Source organism: Leucoraja erinacea, chromosome 35, assembly GCF_028641065.1.
Source record: "Leucoraja erinacea ecotype New England chromosome 35, Leri_hhj_1, whole genome shotgun sequence".
In the NCBI taxonomy this organism is placed as follows: domain Eukaryota; kingdom Metazoa; phylum Chordata; class Chondrichthyes; order Rajiformes; family Rajidae; genus Leucoraja; species Leucoraja erinaceus.
Window position 1 is genome coordinate 11735056 of NC_073411.1, and position 27733 is coordinate 11762788.

Consider the following 27733-nt stretch of genomic DNA (forward strand, 5'->3'; position numbering starts at 1 on the left):
TTGAATGCAACGAAATGCAATCTCAGAAATAATGGGCACTTATCAAAAAAGGTGTGATAAACTGGGGTTTTTAATCCATTTATGGCAAAGTAGGCTAGATCTGAAGTTACTTAGAATAGCACATTCTGGAGCCAAGGAGAAAGTAGGTCCTAATGAGCCTGATAAAGTGGAACAAGATAAGATTAATTTAGAAGCCCGTCGTGAAAGTAGAGGTGATAGTGATGTAATTAACTTTCATATCGGTTTGAGAGAGGGATCAATGGTCCACGGTGAAGAAATCTCTGAAGACATGAAAGCAGAGTCGGGGTACATTAAGGCAAGGGGTGTATCGACCCAGTTCCTGCATTATAATCGTGGTGGCAGATATAGCTTCTTCCGTTTGAGGCAGCAGAGGTTATGTAACGCCCTCCAGGGGCTGTAGCCAGTTCAATGTGCTGTTGTCGAGGGCCATGGGGTCTGCCCCTCCACCGAGGGGGGGGGGGGGGGGGGGGGGGGAGAGAGAGGACAGCGCAGTCGAAAATGACGTTTGCTGGTCTTCTCCACACATGCACAGCCCCCAGCGATGTTTAAGGGGGTCTTTCAGAACCTACCAAGAAAGGAATATTCCAAAGGGGAAGGACCCACCAACCAAGGTTAACTGAAGGTTATAGTTTCAAACGTTAAGGAAAATACTCATGTGGCTAGCTGTATAATTTATAATTATCAGGTCAGAAAGTTGGTCTAAATATTGGAGACAAAAAGGCTGAAATACAGCACAAATTTCAGAGTACAAGAAAGAGCTAGCCAGATGGAGGATTAAAAGTTGAATACAGTGAGTGTGTGTTCTGTGGATAGCAAGTCTGGAGAATCAGTAAGGCAGAAGCCAGGAAATTGTGGCTAAAGGTATCAGGAGGTGTGGAGAGAAAGCAGGTGCAGGATTGAGTTGGATGATCAGCCATGATCATGTTGGATGGCGGTGCAGGCTCGAAGGGCCGAATGGCCTACTCCTGCACCTATTTTCTATGTTTCTATAAAGCATTGTACCATGCTACAAATCACCATAGCATAAAGTACAACAGCATAAACCACCAGACCGTAAAGTACCATAGCACATAGACATAGAAAATAGGTGCAGGAGTAGGCCGTTCGGCCCTTCGAGCCTGCACCGGCATTCAATATGATCATGGCTGATCATCCAACTCGGTATCCCATACCTGCCTTCTCTCCATACCCCCTGATCCCTTTAGCCACAAGGGCCACAACTAACTCCCTCTTAAATATAGCCAATGAACTGTGGCCTCAACTACCTTCTATGGCAGAGAATTCCACAGATTCACCACTCTCTGTGTAAAAAATGATTTTCTCATCTCGATCCCAAGAGATTTCCCCCTTATCCTTAAACTGTGACCCCTAGCACAAAGCGCCAGCATGTGGCAAGCGCGACCTAACGTTGTCGCTTGAGCCGTGCGGCCTCGCGGGGCCGGTCACTAGGTCGCGCTTGCCGCATGCTGGTGGGACCGGCCCTTTAGGTCGCGCTTGCCGCATGCAGGTCACATGCTTTTGGGACAGGCCCTTAATGTAGGTATGTTACAAAACCTACCTGAATCGTCATTGGGAATCTGCCCACAGCCATGTCAGCGATTTTGGCGCTGTTTGGGAGGGGGCGGGTTTAAAACGCGATTTTTACTAGGCTGTTCTAATCGCAGATGTTCAGCCTAGTAAATCATTAACGAAAAATCGCTGCAAGACCCGGTCGTAAAATGTATTAGTTTTATAGGCCTCGATAATATAGTTCTAATAATTTTAAAATTACTCTCTGATTTCGCAACCTCTCGCAGCCCCAGGGTTTTATAAAGCAAACAATTAAAGGTATGCACCTTATTTTTACATTAAATGGGGCATATATATAACCCTGTATATAAAGTTATCTATAGCGAGTAGTTCATTTTGGGCTTTTTATATCCCGCAGTATTTTTCTCGGCATTTGAGGGCACTAATCCAGCGCGATGTCAACGTTCTAAACCAGCGCGTTCACATGAACCCACTAGAAAGCCGATTTAAATGGGCATTTATTTACAGCAATTGAACACTAAATTCCTTCCATTTGGCCTATAAATTAATGTAAATTAGATATAAAAATCATGTTATATTGTGAATTATTTGTGAATAATCTTTGGACACTTAGGCTATTTAAAAATGTTAATCTTTCCTTAAGAAATGGGCTTTTGACTATCCAAGATCACAGCTTTTTTGTAATGTCCATTGAAAATCAATAGGGAACAAGATGCTAATTTCCGAGTATGAAAATGGCCATAACTTTTTTAATACTTGAGATATGAAAGTGAATTTGGTGTCAAATTAAACTTATTGTTATGCTTTATCTGATGGGATAAATTGCAGACTTGATTTTTAAAATCTCAAAATGTTGTAACATTGCTACATAATGTGCTATAGCAGAAAGCGCTATAGTATAGTATCAGTCTGAAGAATGTTGCCTATTTCCTTCGCTCCATAGATGCTGCTGCACCCGCTGAGTTTCTCCAGCATTTTTGTCTACCTTCGATTTTCCAGCATCTGCACAGTTCCTTCTTTAACAGAGTATAAAGCACCATGGCATAAATCACTATAGTACATAAAGCAGCCGACCCATCACCAGGCTGCTGACGTTTGCCCGCAGCGCGGAAACTACGTTGGATACAGCTGATTGATGGCAGTGTAGCCAATAGTCCGCAGCGAGGGCCGGCCTAATAGTAGCGTAGGCGGCTGTAAAAGGCAGGTACCAGCGGCCGTGCCCGCCCGGCTTCCCTCCCTTCCTTCCAGCGGCGTTCAACATTCAGCAGCAGTACCAGCACCAGCATGGTCCCAGCGTGTGGCGGCATCACCACCTCCTCTCTCCGCTTCTTCAGCGCCGCTCTGCTCAGGGCCTGTCGCCTGCACACCAGCGCGCCCAGGTAGGACACAGACCCGGTGAAAGAGGGAGAAAGCGGCGAAAATCCTCCCTCCCTTCCACGTCCCCGTCCCCGTCCACCTCCCGGCCCGGCTCCATTCAATCGCCCCAGCTCATACACACCGCCAAACCCCTTCACCCACCAATCTTCTACCCTTCCTGCTCTCTCCCCCTCCCCTCTCCATTCTGGTCTTCTCTCGCACCTCATTTAGTTTCCGTCTCCCCCCTTTTTTCTCCTCCTCTCCCCCCCTCTCCTCTTTCCACTGTCTCTTCTCTTCCCCTTTCTTTTTCTCCTCTTCTATCTCTCCCCTTTCTCTTTTATTTTCTCCCTCCTTTCTCTTTGCCTCTCTACCCACTTTCTCCCTCCCTCCTTTTTTCTTCTCTCTCTCTCCCCTTCTCTTTTTTTCACCTTCCCTTTCTCCCTCTCTTCCCCCGTCTCTCTTTTTGTATTTTCCTTCTTTCCCCCTTTTCTCCCTCCCCCCCTCCTCTCCTTAATTTCTCTTCCCCTCCTCTGTCCAATGCTCCGGGATGCGAGCCGACAGCCCCGACAAGACGGCTGATGAAATATCAAGAGCTGGTTACGTGGTTCATTGTTTGAAGCCGCCGTGCAGACTCATCGGGCGTTGAAATGGAAATCTCCCGATCGCATCTAATGCGTGGAGAAGCGGGGCAGGGCGAGCAAGGAGCTGAAATGAAAAATAGTTGCAATAACTCTTGTCATTTCTATTTGACCTTGTTTCTCTCTGCTCTCAGCCCATTCCAACCAGCCGCGTTAAAACGCAGTCTCCACGACTGGTTGCTCTCTTTTCTGTACTGGTGTCTATTTAGGATTTCTTAAACGCGTGTCATTTTTGTTGGCGTTTCTGATGTAATCTCGTGTTGAGTTTGCACTGGAATTTCTCCCAGCGCCGCCGACCTTCCACTGACTAAAATCACACTTGAAATGACACCGGCGTCTCGAACCGCTCGCCATTCACCACTACCGGGTTCTGCCTGCGAGACTTGTGTCCCCGCAGTCACCGTTTCCTCGCTCGATTGGCAAAATAATGCAACTGCACAATCCCGCCCGCGTCTGTTAAATGTTTGTAGTACACTTCAATACGTTATATCCATCCATGTCTAGGCGGTGCTATCGATTGCATTTCAATCAGCAGGCTTTTCATCAAACATTTCCTTGCTCTCTCTATCAGTAAACAAGGGCCCCGCCAATTTTGCAGTTAATTTGCTCATCTCCAATTGACGTTCTTTAAAGATGCTTAAAAATAGCAGCTGCCAATACTAAGTCAGGAATCTGGGCTATCACCTTGCCGTTGCCTACAGGAGTTGGCTGCCAAGAGACGTTAGTCCAACTTGTATCATAATATCTTGTAGTGATATATTTGTTTAAAACGCAGGAAGCCAGCTCGCCCATCTAGTCTATGCCAGTTCTCGGCTCAATTCCATTCACTGACTTATTCAAGAGAGAGTTAGATTTGGCACTTGGGGTAAATGGAATCAAGGGATATAGGGAGGAACAGGGTACTGATTCTGGATGATTGGCAGTGCTGGTGCAAAGGACAAATAGCCTCCACCACCTATTTTCTATGTTTCTATTTTCTCTATTCACCTGCCTTTTCATTAACTCCTGCTTTTCCTGCACCCCTTCTACGCTGCAGTAACCAACCTCCCTTGCACTGACTTCATGTACACTTCACGCTGCCTCGGCAGGGCCAGCAGCATAATCAAGATCCAGTCACATTCCTCTTCTCCCCTCTCCCATGGGCAAGAAGTGCAGAAGCGTGAAAACGCACACCTCCAGATTCAGGGATAGTTTCCACCCAGCTGTTATCAGGCAACTGAACCATCCTACCAACAACTAGAGAGTGGTCTTGAGCTACTATCTACCTCATTGGAGACCCTCAGACTATCCTTAATCACACTTTATCTTGCACTAAACTTATTTCCTTTATGGTGTATCTGTACACTGTGGACGACTTGATTGTAATTATTTGTAGTCTTTTCCACTGGTTATCACACTACAAAAAGCTTTTCACTGTACATTGGTACATATGCCAATAAACTAGACTAAATAATTAGGGTGATCTAGATTACATGGTTAGTCTACCAAACCACATGCCTTTGTGGCGTTGGAGGCAACTGGAGCACTTTGAGGTGGAGGGGAGGATGGAGAAACCCACCTGGTCACAAAGGGAACATGCAAACTCCACACAGACAGCATTGTGGTTCAGGACTGAACCTGGGTCACTGGAGCTGTGAGAAGGCTGCAATTTCTTCATTCCCATCCATTGGCATCAGTGCAGTTCTTGAATAGTGACCTCACCTGGAAAAGATGAGGTGCAGTCGGAATGTAGGAACGAGGAACTGCAGATGCTGGTTAATACACACAAGGACACAGAGTGCTGGAATATCTCAGCAGGTCAGGCAGCATTCCTGGTAACAATCGATAGGTGACATTTTGGGTTGGGTCTGATGTCTGAAGAAGGCTCCTGACATAAAATGTCATCTATCCAAGTACTCCAGAGATGCAGGTAACTCCAGCACTTTGTGTCCTTTGGCAGTTTTGTGGTACCACAGTTAGATATCAGCTCTAAACCGTCCAATTCTTAAGGGCATGGCAGCCAACTATCGTCAACCACCTCAACCAAGACCTTAACATGCAAGCTATTTGGCCCAAGGGACTCATTGAAATATATAATTATCCGACCAACTAGTTTAGCTCTTCCTTCTCTGATAATAGTTGCTACCTCAAGCTGCTGTTTTACTGAGGTGTTTAGTGTCTTATAGACAATAGGTGCAGGAGTAGGCCATTCGGCCCTTTGGGCCAGCACCGCCATTCAATATGATCATGGCTGATCATCCCCAATCAGTACCCCGTTCCTGCCTTCTCCCCATATCCCCTGACTCCGCTATTTTTAAGAGCCCTATCTAGCTCTCTCTTGAACCTGGCACTGCAAGGTAGAACTCTACCTCTGCGCCACCGTGCCGCCTTTAATATCTCCTCATACATTACTGCCAATGTCTCTCCGATTCTGCCCAGTCACGAGTTTGCAGAAATTGACAGTACAGACAATTATCCCGTGCAACTGAGAATAGGTCTGTTTGGCCAATTCATTGCTCGATCTGTAATCCATTCAGTCATGAGATGTGGATGCCACTGTCAATGCAGGGTATTCAGACCATCCCTAATTGTCCTGAAGCTGTGTAAGAATCAATCACGTCAGGGTTGGGTGCAGGCCAGAATGATCAGGGACGTCTGAATATCTTAAAGATCATTTGTAAAACATTTGTAACACACACACACAAGAAACTGCAGATGCTCAAACCATGAGCAAAGTGCCAAGTGCTGGAGGAGCTCAGAGGGTCCGGCAACATTTGACGAGGGAATGGACAGGCAATGTTTTGCGTTGGGGTCTGCAGAAGGGTCCTGATGCATTACCTCCCCAGATGCTGCCTGACCTGTTGGGTTGTGATTTGTAAGACGCCATCTGGTTCACTAATACAGTAATTTAATGTGAGTTTTAAAATGAATTCCACATTTATTTAATTACTTAAATTTAATCTTCCCCAGATGCTGTGGTGGGATTTGAACACGGGTTTCTGATAATAGTCCAGAGCTCTAGTTTCAAGTCCATTAGTACAGCCAGCAGCTTCACTTTGGAAGCAAGTCAGACTCGAGAGTCGAGAGTGTCATATGTCCCAGATAGAACATGACATTATTACTCAACGCAGCACAACAGAATCTGTAAACATAGTACACTGTAAACAATATAATAAACGAGGAAAAAAGTATATAAATACGCACATATACCCACATATACATACATACATGTGTGCACACGCACGTACACACACAAGCGCACATTCATACACACACACGCGTTCACACACACGTACACACTGACACACACGTTCACATACACACGTTCATACAAACACACACGTACACACACAGTTCATACACACGCACATGTTCACACACAGTTCATACACACACACACGTTCACACACACATATTCATACACACACACACACACACACACGTACACACACACACGTTCACATACAAGTACACACACACACACACGTTCACACACACACACATGTTCACACACACACACACGTTCACACACACACGTACGTACACAGAAAAACGGACAATACAATAGTTTACAATAGTTTAAGAAGGAACTGTGCAGATGCTGGAAAATTGAAGGTAGACAAAAATGCTGGAGAAACTCAGCGGGTGCAGTAGCATATACGGAGCGAAGGAAATGGGCAACGTTTCGGGCTGAAACCCCTTTTCAGATTCGGCGATATCTCCTTATCGCTCAAATATTCTAGCCCTGACGGCAACCCTGGAAATTTCCCCTGCGCTCCAGTACTCATCTCTTTGATCAGAACTGACACGCGGCATCCTATAGATGTCAGCTGATTTGTGGAAGGACTCGTGGCTCGATATTTTAAGTACCTTGCCTGACCCGCTTATGCCACTGATCTGTGTGGATGTGCGCATCCAGATCCATCTATCCCCACCCACCTTAATCCTTCCTAAATACATAACCTGTCATTCTGCAAGATGACTTTCATTTGCCATTCTTTGTTTGTCTATTGCTATTGTTTAGGTCTCCTTTTTCTTCCCCCTTCCCACTGCTTAGTTTTAATATAATCTGCTAACTGCTTAATCCATGGTGTGATGCCTCAGTGCGAATTATTGGGCGACAGACTGTCTCCCTGGGTTTCCATAAGTGTCATGAGAACTGGCCCACAGCATATTTCTATAAGCCACAAACATATGTTTAATAACCTGTTATTGTATTTTTCTGCACACACACACACGCACACACACACACACACGCACCTGTAGCAATTCTTCCACCTCATTAAACAATTATCTGATTCGTCATCAATGAACACATTAGCGATTCAGTGGTGCTGGCCTCCAACAGGAAGAACCTGATTAATTAAACTGATGGAATAGCCATACTGCAGATTGGTGGTTTAAACCAAAGATAGACACAAAAAGGGTCTCGACCCGATTTGAACTAGTGTAGGCGGTGATTGTTGGTTGGCGCGGACTCGGTGGGCCGAATGGCCGGCTTTGATGCTGTAACTCTAAACTTTAAGCACCTTTGGTTTCTATTGATTCCAGAAATGATGCGGTGGTCATCTCTGGGAGAAGGCTCGCCCGGCAGATCCGGGGAGAAGCCAAGCTCGACGTGGAGAACTGGGTAGCTGATGGGAACAGGAGACCACATCTCAGCGTTATCTTGGTGGGCGAGAACCCAGCCAGCCACTCCTACGTGAAGAACAAAACCAAAGCTGCTGCTGACGTGGGTATGTATCTCGCCTTCTACTCTGCGGAGAGCGCTGGTGCGTCCCCAACAGCCAGGGTTTGCGACACTTGTTCCCCCCCACACAGAAAGTTAGTTGATGGAGATGCTGCGAAACATGCCCTTCGGCACAACTTGCCCACACCCACCAACATCTCCCAGCTACACCAGTCCCACCTGCCTGGGTTTGGTCCATTTCCCCAATATTTCACTCTGGGCAGCTTGCAACCCAGCGGTTTGAAAATCGACTTCTCTAACTTCAAGTAACGCATATGCCCCTGTCCCACTTAGGAAACCTGAACGGAAACCTCTGGAGACTTTGCGCCCCACCCAAGGTTTCCGTGCGGTTTCCGGATGTTGCAGGTGGTTGCCGGAGGTTGCAGGTAGTGGAAGCAGGTTGGGAGACTGACAAAAACCTCCGGGAACCGCACGGAAACCTTGGGTGGGGAGCAAAGTCTCCAGAGGTTTCCGTTCAGGTTTCCTAAGTGGGACAGGGGCAATACTTTCCCTCTCTCTCCGTCCCTCCCCATTCTAGTTCTCCGATTAGTTTGACTGTCCCATTATTATCTTTGTTATACCTCATGGTCACCATACCTCAGCTAACAATAATTTATTCTACTTTTTCCTTCAGCTTTGTCCCCTTTGATCTCCCGTTTTCACACCTTACCCTTCCATATCTCTGTGTCTCCCTCTCCCTTGACTCACATTCCTCCATTTTGTCCGTCACCCATTCCTTCTCTCTAGCGATGCTGCCTTTCCTGCAGAGTTACTCCAACACTTTGTGTCTTCTTAGATGTTGCTTTGTGAGACTTGGCTGCTTTGGTATTTCTTACTTGATTCACCATGTCCCTGGCTGTGAAAAGTCTTGTTATCAAGTACTGTTAATATCATTGCATTGTTCCAACATTGAATGTCATGCTTCAAAGTCCACGTCTAAAACCGTCGGGCAGCAATGTGGTGCAGCGGTAGAGTTGCTGCCTTGTAGCGCCAAAGACCCAGGTTCGATCCTGACTTGGGGTGCTGCCTGCACGGAGTTTGCGCATTCTTTGTGACTGCGTGGGTTCTCTCTGGGTGCACCGGTTTCCGCCCGCACTCCAAAGACGTATAGAAGCTGGGATGTAATGTTAAAATTATACAAGGCATTGGTGAGACCAAATCTGGAGTATGGTGTACAATTTTGGTCACCCAATTATAGGAAGGATGTCAACAAAATAGAGAGAGTGCAGAGGAGATTTACTAGAATGTTGCCTGGGTTTCAACAACTAAGTTACAGAGATAGGTTGAATAAGTTAGGTCTTTATTCTCTGGAGCGCAGAAGGTTAAGGGGGGACCTGATAGAGGTCTTTAAAATGATGAGAGGATGGACAGAGTTGATGTGGACAAGCTTTTCCCTTTGAGAATAGGGAAGATTCAAACAAGAGGACATGACTTCAGAATTAAGGGACAGAAGTTTAGGGGTAATATGAGGGGGAACTTCTTTACGCAGAGAGTGGTAGCAGTGTAGAATGAGCTCCCAGTGGAAGTGGTGGAGGCGGGTTCATTGGTATAATTTAAAAATAAATTGGATAGGCATATGGATGAGAAGGGAATGGAGGGTTATGGTATGAGTGCAGGCAGGTGGGACTAAGAGGAAAAAAAGTTGTTCGGCACAGACTTGTAGGGCCGAGATGGCCTGTTTCCGTGCTGTAATTGTTATATGGTTATATGGTTATATGGTTAAAGACGCACAGGTTTGTAGGTCAATTGGCTTCTGTAAAAGATAAAAAATAAATAAAATTGTCCACAGTATGTTGGATAGAACGTGTGTACAGGGTGATCGCTGGTCGGCACGGACTCGGTGGGCCAAAAGGCCTGTTTCTACACTGTATCTCTAAAGCATTAGCTCATGCCTTTGGAAACAAAATGCGATCTCGAAATTGGAGGTTTTTAAATTGGAGGATTTTAATGCACAAAATGTTGGATGAACTCAGCAGGTCCGGCAGCATCTATGGAGAGAATGGACAGGTGACATAACCTTTTCGCTTGGTACCCTTAAGCCCCTGTCCCACTTAGGAGACCTAAACGGCAAGCTCTGGTGACCTTGCCCATTTGGACCCCTTGACCCAAGGTCTGCAGCCGGAGGACACAACATTTTACAGTCATCTCTCCACTAATGTGGTCTCCAAGCGCCCCCGGCTGGCGATGGCGATTCCCGCGGCCATCTAGGTTGCTGCTATTTCGCACACCGGGTCTTGGTGTTAGAGCCCCCGGCGTGTGCTCGCAGAGTCCCGCGGCCATTCCAACTAAAAAACTAAAAAGGCAGCAGGACTAAAAAAAGTCGCCGTTGCAAGAGCCCTAAAAATAGTCTCCCTCCAGGGAGCCGCGGGGCTCCGTTTTTAAAAAATCCGCCAGACCTGCAGTTTTTCCGGTCGGGCCGCAGGTCCCCCAGTCGAAGCCCGGTTTTCGGCTTCACCCAAGTTTCCATGAGGTCAGGTTTTCAACATGTGTGCGTGGGAGGTGGTAGGTTGAGTTTTTTTCAGGTCAAACCGGCCTCGACCTAAATTTTTTTTTTTTTTTAGTCGCAGGCAAGGTCAAAGCCAGTTTTTGCATAGTTTAGGTCTCCTTTCAACATGTGGGACAAGGGGAGGTTACAGGTCACTGTTGATTTTTTTTTTGGGTGGCAAGCAAGGTCACCAGAGGTTGCTGTTTAGGTCTCCTAAGTGGGACAAGGGGCTTTACTCAGACTGTTGGTCAGATACTGCCTGACCTACTCCGTTCCTCCAGCTCTTTGCGTTTTGCATAATGTGTGTGGGAATGTTTTGAGAGCATTGACCTTGTGGCCAGAGGAACTTGTTTCTATGACAAACTCTCCAATTATATTTGAATGTTGCATTTACCAAGACTTCCTCATATTTCCCGGTGACGTTAGCCAATCAGCCCCAGCTTCCTGCCATCCCATTTCATAGAGTCACCGAGTCTTGCAGCATGTAAACAGGCTCTGCGGTTCACCACACAGTTGCAGACAGTCAGTCCCACCTGTTTGTCTTTGGTCCATATCCCTCTAAACCTGTCCTATGCATGTACCTGTCTAAATGTTTCTTAAACGTTGCGATTGTAACTACCTTCTCTGGCAGCCTGTTCCATGTACCTACCATTCTTTGCGTGAAAAAGTTACCCCTCGGGTTCCTATTAACTCTTTCCCCCTTCACCCCTCACCTTAAACTTATGTCCTCTGGTTCTCCATTCCCCTATTCTTGGTAAGAGACTGGAGGTTTAGAAACATAGAAACTAGGTGTAGGAGTAGGCCATTCGGCCCTTCGAGCCTGCACCGCCATTCAATATGATCATGGCTGATCATCCAACTCAGTATCCCGTACCTGCCTTCTCTCCATACCCCCTGATCCCCATAGCCACAAGGGCCACATCTAACTCCCTCTTAAATATAGCCAATGAACTGGCCTCAACTACCCTCTGTGGCAGAGAGTTCCAGAGATTCACCACTCTCTGTGTGAAAAAAAGTTCTTCTCATCTCAGTTTTAAAGGATTTCCCCCTTATCCTTAAGCTGTGACCCCTTGTCCTGGACTTCCCCAACATCGGGAACAATCTTCCTGCATCTAGCCTGTCCAGCCCCTTAAGAATTTTGTAAGTTTCTATAAGATCCCCTTTACGTGATCTATTCCTCTCATGATCTTGTACACCTTTATAATATCACCCTTCATCCTCATGCGCTCCAAGGAATAGAGTCCCAGCCTACTTAGCCCGATAGTTTAGGCCCTGGCAACATCCTCGTAAATCTCCTCTTCTCTCACACACTTGCCCATTAGCTCTCGATTCTTCTACCATCCACATATGTCAGAGACTGCTCTCACCAGCCAATTAACCTACTGACCCGCATGTCTTTGGGACACGGGTGTCAGAGGTTATGGGGAGAAGGCTGGAGAATGAGGTTAGGAGCGAGAGATAGATTAGCCATGATTGAATGGCAAAGTGGACTTGATGGGCCGAATGGCCCAGTTCTACAATCACTTATGGAAAATATGAATTTATAAACCCACATGGTCGCGGGGAGAGCGTGCAAACTCCACACAGACAGCGTGGAAGGTCTGCATTCAACCCAGATCGCTGGAGCTGTGCCACCAGGAAGTTCTTTGGTGCCAGTTCTTTGAAAGTTATTGTAATTAGACACGTGAGGTCTGGCTTATTCAGCCTTTCCTTCTTCCTGCAAAACCTGTAGATCAACCATTAGGACATTCCTTAATCCTCTTGGAGCAGATCACGCACAGGCTCGCAATCCCTGTCCGCTGTCAGGATTGAGAAACACCTTTCAAAGTTGTTGTGTAAGAAATAGACAGGAAATGCTGGAGTAACTCAGTGGGTCAGGCAGCATCTCTGGAGAAAAAGGGTGGGTGAGGGTTCGGGGCGGGACCTTTCTGATTGAAATTCGGGGGTGGATAGTGGTGGTGGGAGGGGGGTTGAAGAGCTGGAGGTGAGAAAAGGCCTGGAGCGATCAGGGCTGACCAGGGTGAAGCCTTGCTAGTAGGCCCATGGTTAGTTAAGGAAGGTCCGATCTCCAGAGTGATACATTATGGTGAACTGTGGAACTGGCTAAACAACTAGGGTGGAGGGGAAGTGGGGAGGGGAAGTGGAGGTGGAAGCTACTTAAAATTAGAGAATTAATTGTCCATACCGCTGTGTTGTCAGCAACTCTAACGACATATTAAGCCCTGTTCCTCATTTTGTGCATGTCACGGGGTTGGAAATAGGGTTGCCAACTTTCCCACTCCCAAATAAGGGGCAAAAGGTAAAAATTCGGGACAAATTCCTGACGGCAATTTGTTGACTGACTTGGCTGTGGTTGGGTGAATGATGAGTTGGCCCGGGTACTGGACTGCGCGCAAAGTCCGGCGCCTCGTCCAACTCATCAGCCGATGATTGGCCATCAGAAGGAGGGGTGGTGGTGGTGTCGGCGGTAAGCGATGGTCCGAAGGTCAGACAGGTGGCCGGGCTGCCGACCGACGGGGCCACAGGCGAGGCTCTGCTGCTGCACTCCATGGGCTGCACTACGTCGGGACGGGTGAGGCGCTCCCCTCGACCCGATTAGTAGCAGTCAAATACGGGACAAGGGCTGTCCCGTATAGGACAAACTAATTTAGCCCAATATACGGGATGTCCCGGCTAATACGGGACAGTTGGCGACCCTCGCTGTCAGCCACTCAAGCGAAATATGAGGCGCTGTTCCTCCATTTTGTGTGTGGCACGAGGTTGGAAACGTCTGCAGTATCGATGTGAAGAATCTGCAGACTTCCAATGTTCTGGGCAGCTGGGCATGGAGAACAGGCGCAGGAAGAAGTTGTACCTTCTTGCTTAATGTGGCTCCTTTGGCCCTCTGTCAAACACTTGTCTAAAAGGCCTTTGTAGACGTCGGGTTGTGTAGTGTCCTGGACAAGCGAGTTGTGCAAACGCAACCTCCGGCAACAACACACGGATAACTCGGGCTTCCTCCTTCCGGAGAGCAGGAATGTGAATGAATGGTCTAAATTAAGATGAATTGGAGTTTATTGAATTCATGCTCACAAAAACAAACGTATAAATAAGAAAAAAAGTGAGAGAAGGCGAAGGGGGGGGGGGGGGGGGGGGGGGGGGGAGAGATAATTGAATGTGTATTTTTTTTTTTTTTTAAGAGCAGCTTTGAATTCTCAGAAAAGGCTCCCTTGTTCGAAAGTGTATTGCTGCAAGATCGGGTGGTTGATCTGCCAAGTCACGAGTGCCTATCAGTAATGGCTCGCTGCGAGAGAGCGCGCAAGCTTCTCATTAGCAGGGAGGCTTCAATGGTCGGAGCTGCAGCCATCCAGTACAATGGGGTATACTTGGTGGGAAACAATGTACAGCTTGTCTGAAGGACGGCTGCTGTTATCCTCACCTCCAGGTTGACTTCAAGATTAAAGCGGATTGATAGTTCCATATAAAGCAGTTAGTTTAATTTGGTGGGTAGACAAAAATGCTGGAGAAACTCAGCGGGTGCAGCAGCATCTATGGAGCGACAGAAATAGGCAACGTTTCGGGCCAAAACCCTTCTTCAGTTTAATTTAGTGATACAGCACGGAAATGTATCCAGTTGATGCAACATCTTTGATGAGCAACTAAACATTAAACCTGCAAGTGATGCGTTCTAATAGCAGTTTAGATAGAGTTTTAGATTGGCTGTTCCTGCAGAGTGAGTGACTGAGTGTGGCGGGACTTGTCTCACATTTGAATTGTGAGACATTTGTTCTACCCCTAGTCACACCAAAGATACTAGAGGAGCTCCTCACTGGTCACAGGACAAGGGGTCACAGCTTAAGGATAAGGGGGAAATCCTTTAAAACTGAGATGAGGAGAACTTTTTTCACACAGAGAGTGGTGAATCTCTGGAACTCTCTGCCACAGAGGGTAGTTGAGGCCAGTTCACTTGGCTATATTTAAGAGGGAGTTAGATGTGGCCCTTGTGGCCAAGGGGATCAGAGGGTATGGAGAAAAGGCAGGTACGGGATACTGAGTTGGATGATCAGCCATGATCATATTAAATGGCGGTGCAGGCTCGAAGGGCCGAATGGCCTACTCCTGCACCTAATTTCTATGTTTCTATGTTTCTATGTCACTCACAAACGATAATTGCCGTTAAAATGCCGGACAGTGGGGTTAGTTCATTATGGGCTTGTCCCAAGAGCATGTGACCTGCATGCGGCAAGCGCGACCAAACCAGAAGCGGGAGCCGCGCGCGTGGAGGTCGAGTGAGTGACACAGCGTCGAGGCGGCTGCCGGCCAGCACGGAATTTTTAAACACGGTCAGTTTTTCGGAGCCCCGCGCGATGTCGGGGCCAGATCCACACAACTCCATACGGCTCCGGCGATCGAAGTGGGACCGGCCCCGCGAGGCCGTACGGCTCAAGTGACCACGTTAGTTCGCGCTTGCCGCATGCTGGTGGGACCGGCCCTTTAGGTCGCGCTTGCCGCGTGGAGTCGCATGCTCGTGGGACAGGCCCTTTAGTGATAGGAGCCACTCGGCCCATCAAGTCTACTCCGTCATTCAATCGTGGCTCATCTATCTCTCCCTCTCAACCCCATTCTCCTGCCTTCTCCCCATTACCCCTGACACCCGACACAAGAATATCTATCTCTGCCTCCATTGACTTTGGCTTCCACCGCCGTCTGTGGCAATGAATTCCACAGATTCACCACTAAATACTGACTAAAGAAATTCCCCCTCATCTCCTTCCTGAAGGAAATTCCTTTAATCCTGAGGCCATGGCCTCTGGTCCTAGACTCTCCCACTGGGAGAAGCACATTCTCCAACATAACTATCTCCGGGCCTGCAGTGATCAACGGGCATTTGTACCCGAGACGATCGCTTTTTATATTAATTGTTCTTTCAACTTGTTGGAACAGGGATCACGAGCGAGACCATTCTGAAACCGACGAGCATCACCGAGGAAGAGGTCCTTGAGTTGATCACCAAGCTGAACAATGACACCAGAGTGGACGGGTTGCTGGTCCAGCTTCCTTTACCAGGTAAGGGCCTTGCTCTGTGGGAGCTCTGGGGTCATCTCTGCCACCTCCTCCTCCTCACTGGAAGTTCTGTTTGTTGACCCTCTTGGTGTAGCCAGTAGATCTGGAAGTTCTTCTCAGGCCCCCTTCGATCGTGACTGACCATGGGTGTCTCCAGTGTGCTGTTCACTATATGGAGGACACCTGCCTGTGCGTGACTTTGTTTAACGTGGGGAGACTGGTGCACAGACAGGCACCTCACGGTCCTTGGCAGATCTGGGTCGGGATCCAGTGGCATGGAATCCAAGACGATCAGAGACCCTTTCCTGCTGCAGCCTTCATCCGCCTTCCCAGCCGTTGTGACGCTCCACTAAGGTCAGCCATCGTCCTCCGCCTGTTCCACCGTTGAGGTCTTGGTTGGATCAGAGTCCTCCCCCTCGACCTTACCGCCATTGGTGGCCCTACCAGGAGCATAGCTCCAGACGGCATCGCTCTCAGGATCTCAGGTCCACACAAGCTTCTCCACCTCGACAAGGTGACAATCCACGGAGCAGTTGCAGACATTACATTAGTAGAGACATTTAATTGAACAATAGAAGATAGGACACAAAAAGCCGGAGTAACTCAGCGGGACAGGCAGCATCTCTGGAGAGAAGGAATGGGTGACATTTCGGGTCGAGGCCCTTCTTCAGACTTGACTTGACTCTCTATCCATTCTGATCTTTTATCTATTTTACTTTTGATTTTTTGTTCTCCAAAAATATATTTGGAATGATGCAAAATATATACAAAACAAGGACAGGTTTCTGACCTTAACGCTTATACATTCGTAGGGTCATGGTGGAAAAAACATTACCCCTCAGTTCCCCTTCACCTTAAACCAATGTCCTCTGATCCTCGATTCACCTACTCTGGGCCAGAGACTCTGTGCATCTACTGATCTTTGCCTCATGCTTTTATACACCTCTATAAGATCACCGCTCATCATGGGGCAACAGGTATTGACTGTCTACTCTATCATAAGGTGATAAGGAATAGGAGTAGAATTGGGCCATTCGGCCCATCAAATCTACTCCGCCATTCAATCATGGCTGATCTATCTCTCCCTCCTAACCCCATTCTCCTGCCTTCTCCCCATAACCTCCGACACCCGTACCAATCAAGAATCTATCTATCTCTGCCTTAAGAATATCCACTGACTTAGCCTCCACAGCTTGCTGTGGCAAAGAATTCCACAGATTCACCACCCTCTGACTAAAGAAATTTCTCCTCATCTCCTTCCTAAAAGAACGTCCTTTAAATTCTGATTCTATCTACGCTGCTCTAAATATGCTCCACTTCGATCAAGTCTCCCCTCTAAGGCGCAGTGGCGCAGCGGTAGAGTTGCGGCCTTACAGCGTTTGCATACCTGGGTTCGATCCCGACTACGGGTGCTGTCTATACGGAGTTTGTACGTTCTCCCCGTGACCGCGTGGGTTTTCTCCGATATCTTCGGTTTCCTCCCACACTCCTAAGACGTACAGGCTTGTGCGTTAATTAGCTTGTTAGAAGTGTAAAAATTGTCCCTAGTGTGTGTGTGTGTGTGTAGGATAGTGTCAATGTGTGGGGATCGCTGGTCGGCATGGACTTGGTGGGCCAAAGGGCCTGTTTCCGTGCTGTATCTCTAAACTAGAGGTATGGAGCATAGGGACAGAGTACTGGACATGCCCGCATGGTTCACATTGCTGCATGCTGGTGTGTTGCCCAGTCTGATGGAATGCCTGAGCTTGCTGAAAGCGGCAGAAATAGACATGAGGCATTGGTTATGGCCATCTACACTTCACTGAATGCTCACTACTGTAAACAGGGGGACCTGCACATGTCACGTCACTTGAGGAAGGGGTTGTTGATCCCGTTACACAACAGGTGCCCTTTTATGCTCGGGGGGGGGGTGTCCTAGTGCCAATGCAAGGGTAGATACAACCAGGAGAGACTAGTGATTCATGAGAACTATATATATTATGGTAACCAAATTAGCAAGCCCATCAGGAAGGCTGGCTCCGAGTTGGATTCACTGGAGGTGGGTCTTGGAGGGGAGGATGCTCCACAAACTGCGGAGCATCCTGGACAATACAGCTCACCCCCTCATGATACTGACACACACACACACACACACACACACACACACACACACACACACACACACACACACACACACACACACACACACACACACACACACACACACACACACACACACACACACACACACACACACACACACACACACACACACTGGTCAACCTGAGGAGCACCTTCAGCAACAGACTGGCTCCACCAAGATGCAGCACAGAACGAATGCCACAGGAGATCCTTCTTCCCTGTGGCTATCAAACTGTATAATTCCTCCATCAGTTATGATCATATTGAATGGCGGTGCTGGCTCGAAGGGCCGAATGGCCTGCTCCTGCACGTGTGGAGGAGTAGGCCATACACTGAGGCTCGTACGCTGAGACGCAATTAGCAGCCTGTGAGTAGCAGAGAAGTTTGCAGTACGTCTCAGAATCTGCGGGGGAAGGGGAGAAGCTTGGGCTGTACTTCCTAGAGGCAGCTGACAGCTGGGAGAGGCTCGGTGTGGCCCACAGCATGGCCCGTGTCCAGTTTCTCTAAGAAGGAACCTACTGTGATTTCATGTGACCAAATTAGGGCCAGGAAACGCTGGGAGTTGGTGTGGCTCAATGTTTAGTTTGGGGTTAGAGATACAGCGTGGAAACAGCCCACTGAGTCCACAGCGACCAGCGATCCCCGCACACTAACACCATCCTTACACCCACTAGGGACAATTTACACTGATACATTTAACACACAAATCTGCACGTCTTTGGCGTGTGTGAGGAAACCTGAGCACCCGGAGAAAACCCACGCGGGCCAGTTTAGTTTATTGTCACGTGTACCGAAGTGAAGTGAAAAGCGTTTGTTGCGTGCTGACCAGTCAGCGGAGAGTCAATGCGTGAATACAATTAAGAGGAGAACATGCAAACTCCACACAGGCAGCACCCGTAGTCGGGATCGAACCTGGGTCTCTGGCGCTGGAAGGAGGCAACTCTACCGCTGCGCCACCGTTGTGCCTCGGTGCTCTGGAAGAACATAAGGAAGAGGGGTAGGGTGTTGGAGGAAATAGCCTTCACAACTCTCTGGGTGAAAAAGTTTTTTCTCACCTCAGACTTAAATGACCTCCCCTTTAGGACTGAGGTGAGAAAAAACTTTTCCACCCAGAGTCCAACATGTCCCGTCTACACTAGTCCCACCTGCCTGCGTTTGGCCCATTTCCCTCTAAATCCGTCAGTGCTGCCTGGTGCGGGCCGGCAAAACTGAATGCGTGGAGTATCTGAAACATGCCCCTGGCATTAAATAGTAGCTGTGGACTGAAGTCGTCGCCTTAGCACTCTGCTGGGAAGACTATTGAGAGCAGCAGGTCTCTGATGACATTTCAGTGTGTGTGTGTGTGTGTGGGTCTAAACTTAGCTCTCAGCAAGTGGTTCCAGCCCAATGCTTTTATCATCTCTCGGGTGGGGGTCAGTGCAGAGCAGGGAATAATTGCTGACTCAGTGGCAGAGTTGCTGCCTTGTAGTGCCAGAGACCCGGGTTCGATCCTGACTACGGGTGCTGTCTGTACATTCTCCCCGTGACCCACATGTGTTTTCTCCGGTTTCCTCCCGCAAGACGTGTCGGTTTGTAGGTTAATTGGCTTCGGTAAAGAAATTGTCAATTGTCCCCCGTCTATGGGCCAGTGCTGTGTCATGGAGTGGTCCATGGTCAGCGCGGACTCAGTGGGCCATACCAACACACAGCATCCCAACCTGTACCCGATGCTCTGATCCATACAAGCCCCATCACCAGGGAACTGCATGGTATTTATTCCCACAGCTTTGATGCAGCTGCGTAAGATGATGTGCATGAAATCACATGCAAAGTGCAGGAAAGAAATGTTTGCAAGTTGTGGGAATTGTAGCAGATTATTAAAATGAGCCAATAGCCCATCTGGGACTCTCCTGGTGTGTAAAGGGCCTGTCCTACCTGGCGATTGTTTTTGCCACGTCATAGAAACATAGAAATTAGGTGCAGGAGTAGGCCATTCGGCCCTTCGAGCCTGCACCGCCATTCAATATGATCATGGCTGATCATCCAACTCAGTATCCCGTACCTCCCCTCTCTCCATACCCCCTGATCCCCTTAGCCACAAGGGCCACATCTAACTCCCTCTTAAATATAGCCAATGAACTGTGGCCTCAACTACCCTCAGAGAGTTCCAGAGATTCACCACTCTCTGTGTGGAAAAAGAGAGTGGTGAATTGATTGCCATTGGTCATTGGTCATTGATTGGCGTATCAGAGTCGCCCAAATATTTTGAACATTTCAAAATCCAGCGGCGACAAAAAAAATGTTGCGACATCCGAGGAAACACGTGCGTAATACGCCGTCACGCCGCGACTTTTTCGGTGACCTGACACGTCAGTCAATGATGTCGGCAGTCGGCGAAAAAAATCGCCGAGCGTGACAGGCCCTTCAATGGTCAAATGTTTAGTGTGACCTTGAGTTCCCCTTTACTGAACGATGCAGCGGCAAGCAAACATGATACGTAGGATGCTTCCATTTGGTACTTGAATTGTTGGACTGTCCTCACAGCATCAGAGTCGATGATATGCACTGACTTCCAATCGATGGGGTCAATGCACACAGTCTTGTGGCCAGAGTTGGGGGCTCACGAACCAGAGGGCATGAGTTTAAGGATGAAGGGGGAAAGACAATGAATACTTCAGGGGCAACTTATTTATGCAAAGGGTGGTGGGTATATGGTACGAGCTGTCGGAGGAGGTAGTTGAGGCAACGTTTCAGAAGCGTTTAGATGGGTACATGGATTGGGCAGGGTTGGAGGGATGTGGGCCAAACGCAGGCAGGTGACACTGGTGTAGCTGGGACATGTTGACCAGTGGGAGCAAGTTGGGCCGAAGGGCCTGCTTTCATGCTGTATGACTGACCCAATGGTGGACATGTCCAGCACTAGAGGCCGTAGCTATAAGGTGAGAGGGGAAACATTTAATGGAGATGTGCGGGGCAAGCTTTTTTATTTACTCACCAAGAAGGGTCTGTTTCCATGTTGTGACACACGTGTGTGGGTCAGCATGGGAAAGTTGGGCCGAAGGGCCTGATCCCACTCTGTAGGATTCTATGACCCTTTCAAAACCCTTATGGTTTGGTTCATTGTTGACTTTTTTTCCTCAGAACATCTCGATGAGCGCAAGATCTGCAACGCCGTGTCTCCCACGAAAGATGTGGACGGGTTTCATGTCATCAACGTGGGCCGCATGTGCCTCGACCAGAACTCCATGTTGCCCGCCACGCCCTGGGGCGTGTGGGAAATCATCCAGCGCACAGGCAAGTGTAAACGCCTTTGAAGGCGCATCTGTAGAAGTTGGTGAGAGTTGTTGGGGACGTGACATACTTTCTCAGCCTTCTAAGGAAGAAGAGAAGGAAGGTTTATGAGTTAACAGTGCACCATTTATGTCCTTCAGGAATTGCGACCCTTGGGAAGAATGTGGTAGTCGCTGGGCGGTCAAAGAACGTTGGGATGCCCATCGCCATGTTGCTTCACACAGATGGCGGGCACGAACGGCCAGGAGGTGAGTTAGTAAATAATTGTCCAGTCAGATACATGGATAGGACAGATTTAGAGGGAAATGGGCAGGTGGGACTAGTGTAGACGGGACATGTTCGACTCTGGGTGGAAAAGTTTTTTCTCACCTCAGTCCTAAAGGGGAGGTCATTTAAGTCTGAGGTGAGAAAAAACCTTTTCACCCAGAGAGTCGTGAATTTGTGGAATTCCCTGCCACAGAGGGCAGTGGAGGCCAAGTCACTGGATGGATTTAAGAGAGAGTTATATAGAGCTCTAGGGGCTAGTAGAATCAAGGGATATGGGGAGAAGGCAGGCACGGGTTATTAATAGGGGATGATCACAATGAATGGTGGTGCTGGCTCGAAGGGCCGAATGGTCCTCCTGCACCTATTTTCTATGTCTATGTTTCTATGTTGGGCGGTGTGGGCAAGTTGGGTCCAGGTTTTCCTCACACGATGGCTCTATGAGTATGTACGAGTTGCAAATTAAAGCTAAAAGGCTTGTATTGTGTTGTAGGTGATGCCACTGTAACCATCTCTCATCGATACACCCCCAAAGACCAGCTGAGGGAGCATACAAAGCTTGCTGACATTATTGTGGCCGCAGCAGGTGAGTGGACTGGTTGAAACTACAAGGCAGTCCTCCCTATGGTCGTAACCTATAGCTCGGCTTGCACTCGCTAGAATTTAGAAGATTGAGGGGGGATCTTATAGAAACGTACAAAATTCTTAAGGGGTTGGACAGGCTAGATGCAGGAAGATTGTTCCCGATGTTGGGGAAGTCCAGAACAAGGGGTCACAGTTTAAGGTTAAGGGGGAAATCTTTTAGGGCCGAGATGAGAAAAACATTTTTCACACACAGAGAGGGGTGAATCTGTGGAATTCTCTGCCTCAGAGTGTAGTTGAGGCCACAGTTCATTGGCTATATTTAAGAGGGAGTTAGATGTGGCACTTGTGGCTAATGGGATCAGGGGGTATGGAGAGAAGGCAGGTACAGGATACTGAGTTCGATGATCAGCCATGATCATGTTGAATGGCGGTGCAGGCTCGAAGGGCCTACTCCTGCACCTATTTTCTATGTTTCTATGTAAGGACATTAGGAGTAGAATTTGACTAAAGAAATGGCACCTTCCTAAAAGAACATCCTTTAATTCTGAGGCTATGACCTCTAGTCCTAGACTCTCCCGCTCGTGATTTGGCTTCTGTAAATTGTAAATTGTTCCTTATGTGGGTGGGATAGTGTTTGTGCACGGGGGGTCCCAGGGAGTGGACGAGAAGCTGGGACAACATAGAACTAGTGTAAATGGGTGATTGATGGTCAAGGCTGACTCGATGGGTCGAAGGGCCTGTTTCCGCCATGTATCCCAAAATAAAACTGGGACCATTGTCATAAGTAATAGTAGTAGAAGTGGAAATCCTGACCTCGATTGCTGTCTGTAGGGAGTTTTGCCCGCTCAGTTAATCCAGCATTTTGAGTCTACAGTTCAAACCAGCAGCTGCAGTTCCTTCCGACACTATTCGAACTGATCCCTCCAAGTGGAGGAGATGAGTGGTCTGAAGAAGGGTCTCGAAGGACTTGGGCAACGTTTTGGGACGAAACCCTTCTTCAGACTGAAGGAAATAGGCAACGTTTCGGCCCGAAACCCTTCCGGGTTTCGGCCCGAAACGTCGCCTATTTCCTTCACTCCATAGATGCTGCCTCACCCGCTGAGTTTCTCCAGCATTTTTGTCTACCTCTAAGTGAAGGTGCTGCTGTTGTTGTTTGTGACCCCTAGCCTTTTGTTCCTTGCAGGTATTCCCAACCTGATCACTGCTGACATGATAAAAGAGGGAGCTGCTGTCATTGATGTTGGCATCAACCGTGTCCAAGACCCGGTCACTGGCAAACCCAGACTTGTGGGAGACGTGGATTTTGAAGGTAAAGGAATTAATCGTACGGTAATGTATGGGCTTGTACACTCTGGAGTTTAGAAGGATGAGAGGTAATCTCATTGAAACATATAACATTGTTAAGGGCTTGGACACACTAGAGGTAGGAAAACATGTTCCCGATGCCTTGTTCCTTGCAGGAACCCAACCTGATCACAGTTTATGATAAAAGAGGGAAGCTGCTTTAGATTGAGACGAGATCTACTCTGTGTCAAGAGGCTCATCAGCAAACCCTTCTTCCTGGGGACGTGGATTTTGAAGGTAAAGGAATTAATGTCTCCTCAGATCCTGGTGACACTCTGGAGTTTAGAAGGATCGAGGGCATCTCATTACCAACTGCATCACAGGGCTTGGACACGCTGGCAACTGCTCTGTCTCCCGACCGGGAGTCCAGAACCATTGCACACGAGGGCGAGGTAATCCATTTAGAACGGTCCAACGAGGAAACACTCTCACAGGTGGAATTCTCTGCCTCAGATGGCAGTGGGGGCGGGTTCTCTGAATGCTTTCAAGAGAGCTAGATAGGGCTCTTAAAAATAGCGGAGTCAGAGGATATGGGGAGAAGGCAGGAACGGGGTACTGATTGGACCCCCCCCCAAAATCGGGAACATGTTTCCTGCCTCTAGCGTGTCCAAGCTCTTAACAATCTGGAGACATAACGGCAGGAACATTACAGCACACACTGCGATTCACTCTGGAATGATAGTGTGTTTTTCCCCTCTGGGTGGGTCGGGGAACAGCTGCTGCCTGCCGGATTACTCAGCCAGTGTAACACTCTACTCATCAACGTAACCTCGGTGACTGCCAGAGATGCACCCCCCCCCCCCCCCCACCCCCATTTTGTCTAGAGTGCTATCCCCTTAAACTCTCAAATTATTATTTGAATGGCCTAGATCAAGGGTCACCAACCCAGGGGGTGAATTTCGCCCACCCAGGGGATACATTTTCATTTTCACTTTCGAGGAGACTTTCACTTCCTTGTCTCTGTATCTCCCTCTCCACTGACATCAGTCTGACGATCTGACCCGAAACGTGACCCATCTTTTCTCTCAGAGAGATGAATTCTCTGCAGTGGAGGCGGGTTCTCTGAATGCTTTCAAGAGAGCTAGCTAGGGCTCTTAAAAATAGCAGAGTCAGAGGATATGGGGAGAAGGCAGGAACGGGGCACTGATTGGACCCCCCCCCCAAAATCGGGAACATGTTTCCTGCATCTAGCGTGTCCAAGCTCTTAACAATCTGGAGACATAACGGCAGGAACATTACAGCAAGCACTGCGATTCACTCTGGAATGATAGTGTGTTTTTCCCCTCTGGGTGGGTGTGGGTCTCTACTAATTGCTGCCTGCCTGGATTACTCAGCCAGTGTAACGCAGTCATATAGCCAATGAACTGGCCTCACTACCCTGTGGAAGAGTTGCCAGAGATTCACCCTGTCTGCGTTGAAAAAAGTTTCTTCAGCATCTCGTGCTTTAGAGAGCTATCCTGATACTTAACTCTCACCCATTATTTGAAACATGGGAACTAGATCCATGGTTGTCCAACCCCTTAGGGGGTGAATTTCGCCCCTCTCAATCCCAGGGGGTACATTTTCATTTTCACTTTCGAGGAGACTTTCACTTCCTTGTCTCTGTATCTCCCTCTCCACTGACATCAGTCTGACGATGGGCCTCGACCCAAAACGTCACCCATCTTCCTTCTCTCCGGAGATGCTGCCTGCCCCGCTGAGTTACTTACTGCAGCATTTTGTGACTTGTCAGTTCGAATGGGATTCGGGGGGGGGTGGGGCCTCCTGGGGCTGGTTTACCTTCAATGACTGGTGTACCATGACACACCTTGCAGTCTGAAGTCGCCCAATCAGCCTCCTCTACATAATAGATGCTGCCCTGTCCCACTGGGTTAACCCAGCACTTTGTGTATATCTTGGTGCATGGGTTGAGGGAAAGCAGGAAGCTACACCCACCCCTCCTCTCTCCCACCCTCCAACCTCCCCCCTCTAACCTCCAGACCTTTTGTTGGTTTATTCAGGGGTGAAGAAGAAAGCCAGTTTCATAACGCCAGTGCCTGGCGGGGTTGGGCCCATGACGGTGGCCATGCTGATGAAGAACACCATCATAGCAGCCAAGAAGCTTCTGAAACCGCGGGAGAACTGAGCACCTTGTCGCCCTGTGCCCGCGCGGTGGAACCGGGGCCCGCGGCCCCTGCTGAACATTCCGATGTCCTTGTTTGCACCTCCCCGTAACAGCGGCTGACAGCTGAGCAGTTGTTTCTTGCACTGTCCTTGAGGGAATTGTGTTTTCCTGTTTACAGTGATTGTAACTTATTTGGGAGGACCTCGCTCGAGAGGTTAAGGAATGTGCAATTTTTAAACGTTTGTTGCAAAGAGGCTTCCTGCGCCCACGCTATTCTCGGCCAATTGCTCGAAATGTTCCAATGAGATGGGGGTGGGGGGTAGCTTGTATTATCATCAGGTTGTTTTGAAGTTATGGTGAGACCAAAGTGGAGGGAAGGCCCATTATGTTTGAAGGCTTCAGTGTCTGGGAACCCGGCGCCATCCTCAATGTGCATCTCTTTAGGAATGCCGTTAAGTATACATTGGCACAGAATATTGGGATCTTGCATTGAAACGTTAAATTATCTTTAGCACTTGGCAGGAACCTGGTTTGGGGCCAATGCAGCCACATGTCTTAACAGCCCATATTAAAAGCCACCCTTGAGGTTGGACATTAGATATATTAACATTACACCTCTTTGGTACACGCTGCAATGGGAGCTTCTAGTGTTGGCCGAAGACCAAACGCTTCTCCTCTCCTGTTTAAGAAAGAACCGCGGATGAAGGTAGACAAAAACGCTGGAGAAACTCAGCGGGTGAGACAGCATTGATGGAGCGAAGGAAACATAGAAACATAGAAATTAGGTGCAGGAGTAGGCCATTCGGCCCTTCGAGCCTGCACCGCCATTCAATATGATCATGGCTGATCGAACTAGGTGACGTTTCGGTTCGAGACCCTTCTTCAGACTCCGGCTGCTCAAAACCGTGCAGGCTGAGGAAAGCTCCTCGAGTTTTAAACAATAGCCGCCCCTCTGTCCCAGAAAGGCCCATTGGCGCATTGGGCTGCAGTCGTCCTTGTGTTTCTTGTTGTCAACTGACGTTGTTGTGGCGCTTTTGACTTTATAAGCGCCGGTTGAAAGAAAACGCTGGGCCTAGTGGTCGGACGGGGCAGGGTTCACTTGCCATAGCCGTGGATCGATCGTCACCACCATTATCGATGATCAATAGTCAATTATTGCCAATGCCATTAGCGTTGATCAATAGTCTCAAAGGGGCGCCGAGCCCATAGGTTTGGCGGCCGATTTGCGGGATCGTTAATGTGTTGACTTAGCGACTAGGCCGAACACTCCAGTAAAAACTGAACCTCATCACTTTTGTTACGTGTCCAAATATTGGCAAAGCATAATGTTTGACATGCGTTGTTACGGGAACGCAGCGAGCTGTGAAATAAAGCTGTTAAACTGTTCTAAAGTAAATCGCCCGAGTCTGGTCAGTCGCAGAGTGGTGAATGCCTGGAACATGCTGCTAGGTGTGGTGTCGGAGGCAGGTACGATAGTGGCGTGCAGAATTAGGCCATTTGGCCCATCTAGTTACTCCGCCCTCCAATCGTATCTGGCCTATCTTTGCCTCTCAACCCCCTTCTCTCCATCACCCCTGACACCCATACTAATCAAGAATCTGTCGATTTCCGCCTCAAAAATATCTATTGACTTGGCCTCCACAGCCGTCTGTGGTATAGAATTCCACCAATTCACCACCCTCAGGCTAAAGAAATTCCTCCTCGTCTCCCTTCTAAAGGTACGTCCTTTTAGAAACATAGAAACATAGAAATTAGGTGCAGGAGTAGGCCATTCGGCCCTTCGAGCCTGCACCGCCATTCAATATGATCATGGCTGATCATCCAACTCAGTATCCCGTACCTGCCTTCTCTCCATACCCTCTGATCCCCTTGGCCACAAGGGCCACATCTAACTCCCTCTTAAATATAGCCAATGAACTGGCCTCAACTACCCTCTGTGGCAGAGAGTTCCAGAGATTCACCACTCTCTGTGTGAAAAAAGTTCTTCTCATCTCGGTTTTAAAGGATTTCCCCTCTTATCCTTAAGCTGTGACCCCTTGTCCTGGACTTCCCCAACATCGGGAACAAACTTCCTGCATTTAGCTATAAAATGCATCTATTTTATTCTGATGTACATGGATAGGAAAGGTATAGAGGACATGGGCCAAACGCAGGCAGGTGGGACTGGTGTAGATGGGGCATGTTGGCCGGCATGGGCAAATTGGGCCCAAATACCTTTCCACCTGTTTGACTCAAAATCCCACGATGAAACTCAAAGGAGCAAG

At 48.4% G+C, this 27733-nt stretch overlaps 1 protein-coding gene across 1 annotated transcript; it reads left to right on the forward strand.

Annotated features, from left to right (window-relative positions):
* Window positions 1–2752: 2752 nt before the first annotated feature.
* mthfd2 (methylenetetrahydrofolate dehydrogenase (NADP+ dependent) 2, methenyltetrahydrofolate cyclohydrolase) lies at window positions 2753–25723 on the forward strand. The gene is made up of 8 exons (XM_055662310.1): window positions 2753–2930; window positions 8076–8260; window positions 15662–15784; window positions 21023–21175; window positions 21313–21420; window positions 21930–22022; window positions 23205–23330; window positions 25366–25723. The coding sequence occupies exons 1-8, from the start codon at window positions 2836–2838 to the stop codon at window positions 25488–25490; spliced, it is 1008 nt and encodes a 335-aa protein (XP_055518285.1). The 5' UTR covers window positions 2753–2835; the 3' UTR covers window positions 25491–25723.
* The last annotated feature ends 2010 nt before the right edge of the window (window positions 25724–27733 follow it).